This window comes from Macaca mulatta, chromosome 1, assembly GCF_049350105.2.
Source record: "Macaca mulatta isolate MMU2019108-1 chromosome 1, T2T-MMU8v2.0, whole genome shotgun sequence".
NCBI lineage: Eukaryota > Metazoa > Chordata > Mammalia > Primates > Cercopithecidae > Macaca > Macaca mulatta.
The window spans coordinates 193,306,636-193,323,305 of record NC_133406.1 but is presented as its reverse complement, the minus strand read 5'-3'; the positions used below and the strand labels follow the sequence as shown (position 1 = coordinate 193,323,305).

Genomic DNA, 16,670 nt, shown 5'->3' with positions numbered 1-16,670 from the left:
GGTGGAGAGACTTGCTGCGGCCTTTGCGTTATTTTATTTTATTTTATTTTATTTTATTTTTATTTTATTTTATTTTATTTCTTTTCTTTTCTATTTTATTTTATTTGAGATGGAGTCTCACTTTCTTGCCCAGGCTGGAGTGCAGTGGCATGATCTCGGCTCACTGCAACCTCCCAGGTTCAAGCAGTTCTCCTGCCTCAGCCTCCCAAGTAGCTGGAATTACAGGCGTGCACACCACGCCTAGTTAATATTTGTATTTTTAGTAGAGACAGCGTTTTGCAATGTTGGCCGGGCTTGTCTCGAACTCCTGACCTCAGGTGATCCACCTGCCTTAGCCTCCCAGAGTGCAGAGCCTCCCAGGGATTGTAGGCATGAGCTACCATGCCTGGCCTTTTGCATTGTTTTAAAACGCAACTCTCGTCTTCCAACCCCCAAAAATATGTTTTCATTTACCCTTCAAAGTTAACTTTAGAATGTTACCACAGCTTTATAACTAAGGAATGTTTATTCACAATTAACAAGGGATGCTTTATTCAAATGCAAATATGTTGACTCAAATATTTGGAAATTTATGGAATTATCAAAAAGCAGGCAAAAATGAAACAAAATTTGAGGCATGTAATTCATACCTAATAAGTTAATAATAGATCTGAGATGGGACCATACACATACAGATCTTTTTATTGCAGTTTGAAAAAAAATACACAGGAAAAACTGAGTCATGAATGAATTCTTATTATGCTCTGTACTTATTTAACCTAGTTTATATAAATTGAACCACATGTTTAATTTTAAAAGGACTTTGCATGTTGATTAATGAATTAGACACACTGGGTTTATTGCAGGGGTTTTTTTGGTCATCTCTTTAAACTCTTGTTTTCTTTTCAGGTTAAAAGAATGGCAAATTCATATGTTTATGTTTTTGATAACTTTATATCTCTTTTTAGATCTGTATTGAACGATGTCTTGAGAGGGGAAAGAGTAGTGGTAGGAGTGATGACAACAGAGAGAGCTTGGAAAAGAGGTACTTTGCAGTTTTTACATACAACCACTTCAATCCCAGACCTGCCCTATTTGGTATAGGAAAAAAAGAGTCACATTTAAACATGTAAAATGGCTTGTTTAAGATGTTAAGTCAATCGGTCGGGGCAGATCCAGTGTTCTGTGAGCTCTTCTATGACATATAGAAGAAAGGATAGATACCTAGAACCTTGCAATATTTACTTTTGCAGAATTCAGACATACCTTCAGTCAACAAAGCCAATTATTGACTTATATGAAGAAATGGGGAAAGTCAAGAAAATAGATGCTTCTAAATCTGTTGATGAAGTAAGTGTTCCTAGCCTGTCTTTAAAAAAATATGTCAAATAAAAACGTGATTATTTGTTTTGGGGTAGGCAGGAGAAAAAGAAATACTATCACAGATTAGTTAGTTTTTCAAGACACTGGAAGCCAGGCATGGTGGCTCATGCCTGTAATCCCAGCACAGGAGTTCGAGACCAGCCTGGGCAACATACTGGGACTCTGTCTCTTAAAAAAAAAAAAAAATGAAAAGAAGACACTGGGGACTAAATGAAAAATTAGGGTTTTTTTCCTATCTGAGTAAAACCTAAAATGAGGTTTACAACTTCAAACTTGTTCTTCATGAGAAATGGGTGGTTTATGAATTCTGAACTTGCTCCCAAGCACTAGAAAACTGGTATTTTAAGAAATGTGAGTTGGATCACATGAATGGCAAGTCATCTAGCTCAAGAGCTCCAGGCTTCTTTCTTCTGCCACAGAACAAATAGCACCACAGGTGGAAGGTTTCCATGACTTACCACTTCTCTCTTTTTTCATAAATAGTGATCTCTGAATTGTGGTTTGCAAGCCCAACAAAATTTCTAGTGTCTCTTTTTTTTTTTTTTTTTTTTTTGAGACGGAGTCTCGCTCTGTCGCCCAGGTTGGAGTGCAGTGGCCGGATCTCAGCTCACTGCAAGCTCCGCCTCCCAGGTTCCCGCCATTCTCCTGGCTCAGCCTCCCCAGTAGCTGGGACTACAGGCGCCCGCCACCGCTCCCGGCTAATTTTTTGTATTTTTTAGTGGAGACGGGGTTTCACCATATTAGCCAGAATGGTCTCGATCTCCTGACCTCGTGATCCGCCCGTCTCGGCCTCCCAAAGTGCTGGGATTACAGGCTCTAGTGTCTCTTAATGAACCTAACCTCCCTTTCCTCGATTCCCTGGATCTTCATCCTCTTATAGTCATAAGATAAAAAAGAATGGCCCAGGGGAAGAAGATTCAGGGAATCTTTTTTTAATCCATTCACACTTTGTATAGAGGTGATGTAATACATGAGAAAACTGTGCTTTAGAATCAGAACTAAGAAGCCACTTCAGTTTATATTTTATCAAATTATTGGTAGCCTATCAAGAATATTTTGTCCTAAAAGCACTAATTGAATGTAATATAGTCATAATTTTATATGTATTATTTATATAATATTACTGTCTAAAGTAAAATAGATGAAACTAAGTATGTGATTTTAAAAAATGAATCATTTTGAAAATTAATGTAAATTTGATTTTTTTTATGTGAACTTGTTTGGAGATGGAGTCTTTATTTTTTATTTTATTTTATTTATATATATATTTTTGAGACAGTGTCTCGCTCTGTTGCCCAGGCTGGAGTGCAGTGGTGTGATCTCGGCTCACTGCAACCTCCATCTCCTGGGTTCAAGTAGTTCTCCTGCCTCAGCCCCCTGGGTAGCTGGGCGCCTGCCACCACACCCGGCTGATTTTTGTATTTTTAGTAAAGAGGGGTTTCGCCATGTTGGCCAGGCTTGTCTTGAACTCCTGACCTCAAGTGATCTGCCCGCCTCGACCTCCCAAAGTGCTGGGATTACAGATGTGAGCCACCACACCCAGCCAAATTTGATTATTTTTAATAAGAACTTAACTGTATGGTATTTTAACAGTGCCTGCTTTTAAAATTATTATCATCTTTTTCCTTTACAGGTTTTTGATGAAGTTGTGCAGATTTTTGACAAGGAAGGCTAATTCTAAACCTGAAAGCATCCTTGAAATCATGCTTGAATATTGCTTTGATAGCTGCTATCATGACCCCTTTTTAAGGCAATTTTAATCTTTCATAACTACATCTCAATTAGTGGCTGGAAAGTACATGGTAAAACAAAGTTAATTTTTTATGTTCTTTTTTTTGGTCACAGGAGTAGACAGTGAATTCAGGTTTAACTTCATCTTAGTTATGGTGCTCACTAAACAAAGAAGGGTATCAGCTAGTTTTTTTTTAATTCAAAAAGAATATCCCTTTTATAGTTTGTGCCTTCTGTGAGCAAAACTTTTTAGTACGCATATATATCCCTTTAGTAATCACAACATGTTAGGATTTAGGGATACCCGCTTCCTCTTTTTCTTGCAAGTTTTAAATTTCCAACCTTAAGTGAATTTGTGGACCAAATTTCAAAGGAACTTTTTATGTAGTCAGTTCTTGCACAATGTGTTTGGTAAACAAGCTCAAAATGGATTCTTAGCAGCGTTTTAGTATTTATCAAATAACTGACCATTTACTATAGAAAGGTGAAAAAACTTAAGCTTTGTTTTACTACAACTTGTACAAAGTTGTATGACAGGGAATATTCTTTGCTTCCAAGATTTGGGCTGGGGGCACTAGGGGTTCAGAGCCTGACAGAATTGTCAGCTTTATTCTGACATAATCTAAGGGTATGGGGCAAGGATCACATCTAATGCTTGTGTTCCTTATACTCTGTTATATAGTATTATTCATGATTCAGCTGATCTTAACAAAATTCCTAGCAGTGGAACCTTGAAATGCATGTGGCTAGATTTATGCTAAAATGATTCAGTTAGCATTTTAGTAACACTTCAAAAGTTTTTTTTCTTTGTTCTCTAGACTTAATAAAAGGTTAGAATTAATTAGAAGAAGCAATCTAGTTAAATTTCCCATTTGTGTTTTATTTTCTTGAATACTTTTTTCATAGTTATTTGTTTAAAAAGATATAAAAATCATTGCACTTTGGTCAGAAAATTAATAAATATATCTTATAAATGTTTGATTCCCTTCCTTGCTATTTTTATTCAGTAGATTCTTGTTTGGCATCATGTTGAAGCACCAAAAGATAAATGATTTTTAAAAGGCTATAGAGCCCAAAGGAATATTCTTTTACATCAATTCTTCCTTTAAAAATCTCTGAGAAATTTGTTTTCGCCTTACTTTTTTTTTCCTCTGTCACCAATGCTAAGTGGTATCCAAGATTCTTAATATGAGATTTAAAATCTTAAAATGTTTCTTATTTTCAGCACTTAGGTCATTTGGTACACAGGGTCAAATAGGGCAAATAATTTTGTCTTTGTATAATTAGATTTGATATTTAAAGTCACTGGAAATAGGACAAGTTAATGGATGTTTTTATATTTTAATAGAATCATTTCTATGTGTTATGAAATTCACTGATTAATGATAAATTTTTCAACATACTTGCCATTAGAAAACAAAGTATTGCTAAGTACTGTAACATACTGGCCACCAAAATTCGTATTGAGATTATCTTGGTTTCTTGTAAGAGATAGGAATGAGTTCTTACCTAGTGTTGCAGTCTAGCAAATACAGAGGTGGTTTAATCAAACAACTCTAGTGTGAAGCAAGAGTAAAGACTAAGGTTTTGAGAGCATTCCTACTCACATAAGTCAAGAAATCTGTCAGATAGGAATCTAAGTATTTATAGCGAGATTGTGAAAGCAACCTTAATGTTTTGAAGGACTGTTGAGACTAGGTGCTTTGCTTCCTTTCCTCAGATATCTTTCTGTGGCATTTGAGAACAGAAACCAAGAAACACGGTAATTACTAAATTATGAGGCTTTGCTTTTTGTTTGCTTTTAAGTAGAAAAACATGTTGGCAACATTGAGTTTTGGAGTTGATTGAGGTAATCAGACTTAACTAGTTTTGTCATTCCATTTGTTAAAGATACAGTCACCAATAATTTTTTGAGTTTTTTGAAAGACCCCAATTTAAGCCTTGCTTATTTTTAAAAATTATTTCCATTCAGTGATGTTGGATGTATATGAATTATTTAGTAAATAATCTCAATAAATTTTGTGCTGTGGCCTTTGCTATTTGTTGGTTCAGATTTCTGTTCTCTAAGCATATTGAAGATCAAGAAGTATCCTATTTAATATGTGGGTTCTCACACTACAAAAGCAGAGTTCAGGACTGTCGATGCAAAGAGTCAAATTCTGTAAAATATTTGAAGATATTTATTCTAAGCCAAATATGAGTGATGAGTGGCTTGTGACACAGTCCGCAGGAGATCCTGAGAACATGTGCATATGGTGGTCGGTGTGCAGCTTGTTTTTATACATTTTAGAGAGACATGAGACATCAGTCAATACAGGTAAGATGTATACATGGTTCAGTCCAGAAAGGTGGGACAACTGGAAGCAGGAGTGGGGAAAGCTTCCAAGCCTTAGGCAGATTCAAAGATTTTCTGATTGGCAATTGGTTGAAAGAGTTTCTGTAAATAGGCATGTCTAGGTTGATACAGGGTTTGTTGGAGACCAAGGTTTTATCATGCAAATGAAGACTTCAGGTAGCAGGCTTCAGAGAAAATAGATTGTAAATGCTTCTTATTAAGAGTCTGTTCTAGGCCGGGCACGGTGGCTCAAGCCTGTAATCCCAGCACTTTGGGAGGCCGAGACGGGCAGATCACGAAGTCAGGAGATCAAGACCATCCTGGCTAACCCGGTGAAACCCTGTCTCTACTAAAAAAATACAAAAAACTAGCCGGGCGAGGTGGCAGGCGCCTGTAGTCCCAGCTACTTGGGAGGCTGAGGCAGGAGAATGGCGTAAACCCTGGAGGCAGAGCTTGCAGTGAGCCGAGATCGAGCCACTGCACTCCAGCCTGGGCGACAGAGCGAGACTCCATCTCAAAAAAAAAAAAAAAAAAAAAAAAAAGAGTCTGTTCTATCAGTAATTTCAAAAGGGAGGTGAGGTATAATGAGGCATGTCTGGCTCTCCCTTCCCATCATGGCCTGAAACTAGTTTTTCGGATGAACTCTGGAATGCCCTTGGCCTAGAGGAAGGGTCCATTCAGATGGTTGTAGGGGCGCTTAGAATTTTATTTTTGCTTTACAGGATCCAGGAAAAGTTTTCATCCTGTTTTTGTGTTTTGGCTTAAGCAGAAAGCATGATTTTATCCCATTCCTTCAAGAAGTAATCTCCACTGAGACACAAGCAGCCTATTTCATTACCTACCAGCAGCATCAATCACTTATCTCTTTTGGGGGAAGATGACAGTAAACAATGTATATCAGGATGTGGGCTTTTTGTGGACTTTCGGCTTTACTCTTGTAATTTAAGTGGTTCACAAACATTCCAGTGGTCCCTGGAGATAATAGTGGCTGTAAGTACTGGGCAGATGAGGTTAGCATCTTCTCCCTGGAGGTTTGGTTGTCATCTTCAAACAACTACTAATTGCACAAGCAAATAGTGCTAAAAACACTTTTTCTGGCCGGGCGTGGTGGCTCACGCCTGTAATCCCAGCACTTTGGGAGGCCGAGGCAGGTGGATCACAAGGTCAGGAGTTTGAGACCAGCCTGACCAACATGGTGAAACTTTGTCTCTATTAAAAATAAAAAAAATTAGCCAGGCATGGTGGCGGGCACTTGTAGTCCCAGCTACTCGGGAGGCTGAGGCAGGAGAATGGCGTGAACCCGGGAGGCGGAGCTTGCAGTGAGCCAAGATTGCGCCACTGCACGCCAGCATGGGTGACAGAATGAGACTCCGTCTCAAATAAACAAACAAACAAAAAATATTTTCTGCCTTCCAGGAGGTTTTGTTTTTGTTTTTTGTTTGTTTGTTTGTTTTCTAAAACATTTGATATAGATAGACCTTCCAATGTCTTCTGTTGGTTAACTTTAATCATTCTTAGGTATTCTATTTCAGTTCTCCCTAGCCCACCTGCATACTTCTGCTAAATTAAGTGTTCCTTAATTGTAAACATTTATTTTTAATGAAAGAAAGGAAGCTCATTAATTTTGTACCAAAGAGAAAGGAAAACAATGGTCCTAATCACTTACTCCTTTATTTCCTCATCCCTGAGGCCAATGTAAATACTCACTTGGATTCAGGTATGCTTTTCTTTGGCTGGGTGTAGTGACTGTGTTTGTGATGTTACTCTTGGACCTCAGATAAGCCTGGAAGGTCACTATCTTTCCTGTTGTGAGAGAGCTGAAGGACGAAGTTGAATTTCTGGCTGCTGCCATATACCTGATGTCAACTGTACCATATCTAGATTATCACTCAGGTTCACACCTTTATGGGAATGCCTTTATGGGAGTTTTTTTGTTTGTTTGTTTTTTGAGACGGAGTCTCGCTCTGTCGCCAGGTTGGAGTGCAGTGGCACGATCTCCGCTCACTGCAAGCTCCGCCTCCCGGGTTCACGCCATTCTCCTGCCTCAGCCTCCCTAGAAGCTGGGACTACAGGTGCCCGCCACCACACCCGGCTAATTTTTTTTGTATTTTTAGTAGAGACGGGGTTTCACTGTGTTCGCCAGGATGGTCTCAATCTCCTGACCTTGTGATCCACCCGCCTCAGCCTCCCAAAGTGCTGGGATTACAGGCGTGAGCCACCGTGCCCGGCCTATGGTAGTTCTTTAGAGCAGAACCTGCTTCTCTTAGGTTCCTCTTCTTCAATGAGGCTTTGTCCTCCTGAAACAAAGAGGGTAAGAGAAGAGATTTTAATTATTTTGTCTTATTTAGGGAGACAAGGGTAATACATCAGAACATTTCTGTAGGTGAGGTTCTTTCAGCTACAGAATATAATTTTTATTTATGATACATTTCGAAGTAACCTGTATGCAACTTGTGAACACTAGCCTTTGACACCATCCAGAGTAAAAGCATCTGCAGAGACAAGTTACCAGACACTTTCCCACATCCCAGCCCTAATGTTAGATAAGCACAGATACACTCTAACAATTGTCTTCCACACAATGAAATCAAGCAGTTAAGCAGCATACCACATATGCATCCTCATTTAATTGAAGAACCACATATTAAAAGAAAAAGCAAAATTTTTAAAAAGCCATGAATGTGAGCTTTGGGAATGTTCTTACACTACTGTTTTGAAGGCTTTCTGGAAGAAATGTACTCTCAGTAGCTACTTCTATGACATTAAAAAAAAAAAAAAAAAAAAAAAAAAGTATGTGGTCTCAAGATGAGCTTCCAAAAAAAAACCTGAACTGAGTAAGTTTCCTTGCTAGTGTCTAAGCCTTTGCAGCCCTTTGAGGACTGTGAGTTGAACTGTCTTTCTTATAGCTGCTTGGCTCCAAGAACTTCCAGAAGGGAAAGAAAATGAATAGGTTCATTAGTTGGTACTTAAAAGGACAAAGTGTGTGCATGGCTCACCCTAAGTTGTTTGTTAGTTTTATCAAAAAGGATTTTCACAAATGGCTCCAAAATAGCTGCCAACACTTGGCCAGTCTTGTAGGTATGATTGTGAAGAGACTGCATCAAAATGTCCTTGTCAAAATGTCACAATTTTCTTTTTAATTACCAGGTGCACAATAAGCACTACCATTGTTCTGTCCTCAACTGGGATAACAGTCAAATGATACATTATTTACATGATTTGGAGGGGGAAAATGCTGAAGTTTAAAGACTCATTTTTTAGGGGCTGGGTGTGGTGGCTCATGCCTGTAATCCCAGCACACTGAGGCCCGCAGATCACTTGAGGTCAGGAGTTTGAGACCAGCCTGGCCAACATGGTGAAACCCTGTCTCTACTAAAAATATATAAAATTAGCCAGGCGTTGTAGTGTGCACCTGTAGTCCCAGCTACTCAGGAGGCTGAGGTAGGAGAATCACTTGAGCCTGGGAGGTGGAGGTTGCAGTGAGCTGAGATCATGCACCGCGCTGCAGCTTGGGCAACAGATTGAGACTCTGTCTCAAAATAAATAAATAAATAAATAAATAATTTTTGATTGGGTCAAAATATTCCCACATTAAAATGAACAAGTTGAAACAGCTACATCAAAATCCCCCTGGTTCCAAAATAACTCAGAATGCCCATGTCATATTCAGTATCAAAGACGATTGAGCAGTGACTGTATCTATATTCCTTCCTTTCTCTGTTTAAGGCCTTTACTTAGGTCTGGATAAGTGATGTCTGGGGAAAGGATAACTCCTGGACTTGGCAGCTGCTGCTACTGTGTGCAAATGGAAATTCTGAAACGCAGGGGATGTGATGGGATGAGAGTAAAACCATTTGTATAGAGAAGCAGGTTTTGTTCCATCTAGTTTTACTTTATACATGATGCTCCAGTTCTACTTCATACACGATGCTTCTTTTTTATTTTATTTTCTTTTTTTTTTTTTTTTTTTTAAATGGTGGCAGCGGAGGAGACACACAGCTCAGCCACCAGCCAGAGAGAACATGATGGTTCTTGCTGGAACTTTCTTATTCTATCAATAATCACTCCCAAAACACTGTCTTAATCTGTTCAAAAGTCTTCATGTTCACAGACCGCACTCGCACTTCTCTCCATGAGTATTTTGTTGATGAAAATGGGGTTCAGGAATGTGATTTCCTTAACACAAACTATCTTCATTTATCTTTAACTTGTGGTTTCAGTAATTTTGTGGCTATTTCTGAGTTTTGTTTATGTATTTGACTTAAGAAAGTAGCTGTTTATTGTCAGCAGCTAAATCATTGTTTTATACGACACAGATTATGGCTAGTTGGTGAAATAATAGCTAGGTACACATAGAAGGTATTACCACAGTCTGTAATCACATTCATGCAAGGGTCTGTTATTTTAATTTAGCTAACTGGTCGTTAGCAAGATAATTTTCAGAGATGCTGACCCCTGTGACTGGAATCAGATTTGTTGCAGGTAGTCCACATCTTCCTTAGGCCATGCGTCTGTCACCGGACCAAGGGATGACAATAGCACCAAAATAATCACATTACAAAAATTGGCTGGCCATTCATTCAAAATATGTTTGAGACATTGGGGATACAATAGTCAGTTAATACACACCCACTGCCCTCAACAGGCTTACTAGATAAGCTCAAATACAGTGGTTTCTTAGCTGATTGTGTTCCTGTATAGTGCTTTTAATGCTGGCAAACTTTTTTACCTCTGTGATTTTGTTTTCTTTTCCCAGCAATTCTGAGGCAGGTTGGAATGGTGATTTTCCGGTTTCAAGGATGATTAAACTGAGGCCCAAAGAGTTCAAGTCAGTTGACACAATCTTTGTGCTAGAGAGTGGTGGGTTTGGGACTAGAACCCAGACCTCTGGGCCTGAAAGATCTGCCTCCCAGGCCGGGCACGGTATCTCACGCCTGTAGTCCTGCACTGCTGCCTGAGAGCGAGACTCTGTCTCAAAAAAAGAAAGAAAAAAAAAAAGATCTGCCTCCTGTCTCTCTAGTAGCCCCTGCTACCTATCTGTAATAAGGCAACGTGACCTCTAATACCCCGCCATGCTTCCCATCACTAGTCTATTACCATTGTTTATTTTCTCGTTGCATATATCACCATGTGAAGTTACTTTTACTTATTGTTGATTTCCCCTCTAGATTTTAAGTGCTAGAAGAGCACTTACCTTGTTTATTCCTGTTTTCCAATACCTAGACCAGTGCCTGCACATAGTAGGCACTCAATAAATATTTGTTGAAAAAATAAACTGAAAAGGAAAGATAATTTTGGCAGTAGCTGTAGCTACAAGTTATATCACTGAACTTTGGATCCCAGTAGAGTCTGCTTCTGATCTCCTTAGGATTCTATTTTCGTTCCCCCGAAGATTGGGCGCTGATAATCATAAAGTACTGGGACCCCATCAGCTTCCCTCTTTTTTCAGTACAGAACTCATGAAAAGACTTAAAGTGTGACTATCTCAGAGGGAAAAAGAAAGGGATAAGAAAACAATGGGCGAAAAATCTCACCCACCCATCCATAGTTCAATCTATGTTGATAGATTTTTTTATCTATTGTACCCTGTTTCACTATTACTATGTCAGGACATGGAAAATCTCTACTTTATGAAGGCTTTAGACAGTTTTTGTTCACGCCACAGATTTGAAATGACTTAATATAAATTTCTACTTGAAGTCTTTTAAGATTATGGTACATCCTAAGCACTTTAACACCTGCTTATTAAATTCGAAAAGAATAAAGTTAGATGTTTTTAGCCTGCCTTCTCCTCTATAGCTGTGTGTTGTGGTTCTTAATCAATGGAGTCCATTCAAAAATGGGAAAGAGATTTCAGAAGTCTTAGTAGGATTTCTCTATTGTCTTACTAACCTGGCACAAAGTAGATAAATAAATGTTTGTATATTGAAAGAAGGAAAGTGTCTGCTTCAAAGCCCTCCAGACAGTTAGGAGCAGAACTAGGCCTAGAACCCAATTCTCCTTTCTCCCAGCTCTTACTCCTGAAAGCCAACATGTTTTGTTTTGTTTTGTTTTTTCCTTAAAAAAAAAAAAGGACAGGGTGTGGCTCTGTTGCCCAACTGCAACCTCTGCCCTTGATCAGACTCAAGCGACCCTCCCACCTCAGCTTTCTGAGTAGGTGGGACCACATGCATGTACCACCACACCCAGCTAATTAAAAAAAAATTATAGAGACATGTTGCCCGGGCTGGTCTTAAACTCCTGAACTCAAGTGATCTGCCTGCCTTGGCCTCCCAAAATGTTGGGATTACAAGTGTGAGCCACTGAGCCACCGTGCCTGGCAACCAACATGCTTTTACCTCAGTCATTCCTAACAAACACTTGGAAAAGCAAAATAGTATCCTGTGATACTCCAGAACCACTATGTTACTATGTAACAGGATTTCATTCAGTGTGCTGAGCATTTGTTGAAGGTCTTTTAAACTATATTTAAAACAAGAATCAATGCCTCAGGCCCTACCCCCAGAAACTCTAATTTATTTTATTTTATTTTATTTTATTTATTTATTTTTTTGAGAGTCTCGCTCTGTCGCCCAGGCTGGAATGCAGTGGCGCGATCTCGGCTCACTGCAAGCTCCGCCTCCCGGGTTCACGCCATTCTCCTGTCTCAGCCTCCCGAGTAGCTGGGACTACAGGCGTCCACCAACACGCCCGGCTAATTTTTTGTATTTTTAGTAGAGACGGGGTTTCACCGTGTTAGCCAGGATGGTCTCGATCTCCTGACCTCGTGATCCGCCCGTCTCGGCCTCCCAAAGTGTTGGGATTACAGGCGTGAGCCACCGCGCCCGGCCCTTATTTTATTTTATTTTAGTTTAGTTTTGAGACAGAGTCACTCTGTCACTCAGGCTGGAGTGCAGTGGTGCAGTCTTGGTTCACTGCTACCTCTGCCTCCCGGGTTCAAGTGATTCTGCCTCAGCCTCCCCAGTAGCTGGCTCTACAGGCACATGCCACCACACCCAGATAAATTTTGTATTTTCAGTAGAGATGGGGCTTCACCATGTTGGCCAGGCTGGTCTCAAACTCCTGACTTCAAGTGATCCCCCCGCCTTGGCCTCCCAAAGTGCTGGGACTGGAGGCATGAACCACCGCGCCTGGCCTCTTATTTATTTATTTATTTGAAACGGGGTCTCGCTCTGTTGCCAGGCTGGAGTGCAGTGGCACGATCTTGGCTCACTGCCGTCTGCCTCCTGGGTTCAAGTGATTCTCCTGCCTCGGCCTTCTGAGTAGCTGGGACTACAGGCATGCAGCACCACACCCAACTAATTTTTGTATTTTTAGTAGAGATGGGGTTTCACCATGTTAGCCAGGTTGGTCTTGATCTCTTGACCTCGTGATCCACCTGCCTCTGTCTCCTAAAGTGCTGAGATTATAGGCGTGAGCCACGCTCCGGCCCTGCATTTCTTTTATGTGTGAAGTGATACTGATATTGATACGTTGAGAACCACCGTAGTAAACAAAGTGATCAGAGCAGATAATGAAAACTCACAGCCTTGTATCTTTGTGGGCAAGGGATCAAGTCTTGGTCTTTTCGACACATTCACTCATAAGTTCATCACAGCACTATACACAATAGCAAAGACATGGAATCAAGTCAGGTGCCCTTCAGCAGTTGACTGCATAAAGAAAATGTGGTACATACACACCCCGGAATACTGTGCAGCCATAAAAAATCCCAAAAGTATGCCCTTTGCAGCAACATGAATACAGCTGGAGGCCATTATCCTAAGCGAATTAATACAGGAACAGAAAAGTAAGTACATGTTCTCACTTAAAAGTGGGAGCTAAGCATTGGGTACACATGGACACAAAGATGGGAACAGTAGACACTGGGGGCTGCAAAAGAGTGAGAGGCAAAGGAAAAACTACCTATTGGGAATGATGCTCACTACCTGGGTGACAGGATCAGTTGTACCCCAAACCTCAGCATCATGCAATATAACCATTAACAGACCTGCACATGTACTCCCTGAATCTAAAATAAAAGTTGAAAAAAAAAAGTCTTGGTCTTTTTATCCACAGTGTCTAGTACAGAGGAGGTACTTAGTGTTTGCTGAATTGACAGTTGGTGACAAACCATAGTGAAAGGTCACAAATTAAACTGCTCCTTAGTCTGCTGCCATTCTTGAGCTCACAGAGTGAGAGGGAAGCACTGCAACAGTATCACAGATGTTCTCCCACTAAGGGAGTTGTCATATGGATGGCAGCTTGGCATAGGGGGCTTCCTATTAACTTACTTAGCAGCTGCCACTGTCTTTAAAGGTGAGAGGCCAGGCACGGTGGCTCATGTCTGTAATCCCAGCACTTTGGGAGGCCGAGGCAGGTGGATCACTTGAGGTCAGGAGTTCGAGACCAACCTGACCAACATGGTGAAACCCTTTCTCCACTAAAAATACAAAACATTAACCAGGCGTGGTGGCTCGTGCCTGTAGTCCCAGCTACTTAGGAGGCTGAGGCGGAGAATTGCTTGAACCCAAGAGGTGGAAGCTGCAGTGAGCCAAAATTGCACCACTGTACTCCAGGCTGGTGACAGAGTGAGACTCCGTATCAAAAACAAAAACAAAATGGTGAGGAGAAGCCAGGGGACTACCACCACTGTCTGCAATCCTCTGAAGGGAGGTGGAGTAGATGTATTCAACGTGGGCTTGAGGGCAGAGCTAGGGCAGTGGAAACGACATAAGGAAGACCGTCTAAGGTTAGAGCTGCCCAACAATGAATTGGAGTGCCTGAGGACATGATGACTGTCGCTGGAAGTGTGCACGCAGATCCTGGATGCTTATTTGGCAGGATGCTTTACTCTTTCACTCTGGAGATTCTGTGGTTTGGGGATCATCTTCAAGTAGGTATCGAAGTCTGAAGTCCACCTGGAATTCCCGACATACTCTCTGACACATAAGAGTTCCCTGTATATACAAGTGGGGAGGAAAGGCTAAGGGGCATCATGAGGATCTGTGCCTTACCATAAGAACCCAAATGCTGAGAAGTTTCCCTAAGCCTCTGTTTCTGCCTCCCACCCCCTCCCTGGGTGTCCTCCCCAGTGCCTGGGATAGGTGCTTAACAAAGTTTACTGGCATTAATGCTGTTGGTGGGCAGGAGGTGCCCAATTTGCATTGGAAAAGAGAGAAACAGCAGTAGCAAAAAGATGGCAATGAGGGACAGGAGAGACCCACTTAGCTGGAGGGGGTGAGGGTCCATGCACCAAATAGGAGTATGCAAAGAAAGCGATAAACCTTTCATAACAGGTAAAGGAAGGTGAATTTTATCCAGTGTCGTGTTTAGCTGAGTTCAGACTAGAAAGCTGGGCTGGATGAGTCAGTTTGACAAGGCCTTTTTAGATTTAGGAGCCTGTTCCGTTTTTCTCTTCCTCCTCTTCACTGTAAGCTATCCCTTGAGCTGTATTCTGAAACCCTTAATGGTTTTTCCATCTCACTAGGGACAGTTTGCAAACCCTCTCTGGCTTGGCCAGGGTTGGGGCTGGGCACAAGAGGAGGTGGCTCCCAGCAATAAGCAACCCACAGAATTGTGTCTGTTATTTAAGAAAAGTTTCTGGTTTTCGGCTAATTGCAAAAATACATAATGGATGCTTTTCGCATCTGCTAGTTATTCTGGTACAGGCCTGCATCCAAGAGCAAACTTTAAACAAACAATAAGATTATCGAGCTTAACTATTTCAATGTGTAACAGAAAGCCAAGCCCCATACACTTAAATTAGCACACATGCACTCAGACACAAGCACACAAGAGATCATATCAACAGATACACAAACATACACACATACAGATGCATGTTTTGGCACTAGTGCATGCCAAAATGCATACTTACACACTAGCACCTAGTACATACAAGCATGCACAACTTGCACATGTGCCCAGTCACCAGCACCGATAGACATATTCTCAGACACACAAATATACATACACTCACACACTAGTATATACCAACGCATTTGAACATCACAGACACACAGTCTCAGGCACAGATGCATTTACACAAATCATTCTTACTGCAGTGAGAGATAGACCTGGGTAGGTGTGTGTGTCCTCCCAGTGCAGAGTTAAATGAAGCAGTCCATCAGCTGGGCACTGGCTGTCCGGGTGTTACCAGGTGTAGTTATCAGTACGGCCACCAAGAGGCGCCCAGGATCCATCCTGCATCCACTTTTCATGGCTTCTGCCAGCTGGTCAATTTTTTCTGTACCCACAAGCCTGCATCTCCCTGTTCTGGATCCCTGCACAGAACTAGGAGACTCCTTGATCCCAGCCCCAACCTTCCAGGATCCACTGTGCTCACTCTCATCTTTTCCCTGTCCCACACCACCGAAACAACCACAAGTCCCATCCCTCCTCCCTCCTAGCGGAACACATGCTTCAGAACTCCCTGCTTGTCCTGTGGCTGCTCCATGGAGAACTGGATCTGTCAGGTCTTGATCATGATGTGACTTCTACCTGGAACTTCTCCCACAGGAGCAGCTGTCAAAATCTCACCTGTATTACAGTCTATTTCAGAATCTCCCAGTGCAAGGCTGCCAGAGTCAAGAATACATGTTCAAGTAATTCAGTGAATGAATTAATGTCCCACTCGAATACCTGACTCTGCCTTCCCTGCTAACCCCAGCTGGAGAGGTCTCTCACCTTCTAGCACCTGCCTCCTGGCGTGTGTGTGTGTGTGTGTGTATATTTCAATAAAAACAAATGCCAGGCTCGATGCAGTGGCTCACGGCTGTAATCCCAGTTACTTGGGAGGCTGAGAAAGGATAATCTCTTGAACCTGGGAGGTGGAGGTTGCAGTGATCTGAGATCATGCCACTGCACTCCAGCCTGGGTAACAGAGAGAGACTCTATCTAAAAAAAAAGAAAAAGAAAATCCCCCCCACCCCATGTCCCCCTCCAACACAAAATGCCAGCTTCAAAACACAAGCTAGAGGCAGACTCAAGATGTCATGAAGTCAACCCCTTCCAGCATCCCTGACAAGTAGCTACTCTAGCAACAGATAACTCACCCCTCCCTGAGCAGCCCTCTTCACTGGATAGCTCAGACTTCCAGAAAGTTCCACTTTGTTCTTCCACATTCTCAGAGCTCTTTCATCATGACAGGGGCTGTGGCAACTTCTGATAATGCAGTAGTAGAATAAGTGCAAAGTGCAGGGGAGAGTGTGTAAACTTTCCAGAGAAGTGGGGGCAGGGAATTGGGATCAATTACAGAGGG

The 16,670-nt window shown here is 41.4% G+C and overlaps 1 protein-coding gene and 1 long non-coding RNA gene across 3 annotated transcripts in view; both read left to right on the top strand.

Annotated features, from left to right (window-relative positions):
- CMPK1 (cytidine/uridine monophosphate kinase 1) overlaps positions 1–5,132 on the top strand; it is a 44,588-nt gene extending 39,456 nt beyond the window's left edge. Inside the window, exons 3-5 of one of the 2 annotated variants that reach the window (XM_077991079.1) lie at positions 948–1,024; positions 1,233–1,329; positions 2,996–5,132. In XM_077991079.1, coding sequence (XP_077847205.1) covers positions 948–1,024; positions 1,233–1,329; positions 2,996–3,037 — 216 coding nt within the window. In that variant the 3' untranslated portion in view covers positions 3,038–5,132. The remainder of the gene's footprint in view (positions 1–947; positions 1,025–1,232; positions 1,330–2,995) is intronic. The other variant, NM_001193618.1, reaches the window with a different exon arrangement.
- Positions 5,133–9,361: 4,229 nt separating this feature from the next.
- On the top strand, positions 9,362–16,328 carry LOC144333532 (uncharacterized). The gene is made up of 2 exons (XR_013402245.1): positions 9,362–11,722; positions 13,739–16,328. It is a non-coding gene; the product is annotated as an uncharacterized LOC144333532 (long non-coding RNA).
- Positions 16,329–16,670: the final 342 nt, after the last annotated feature.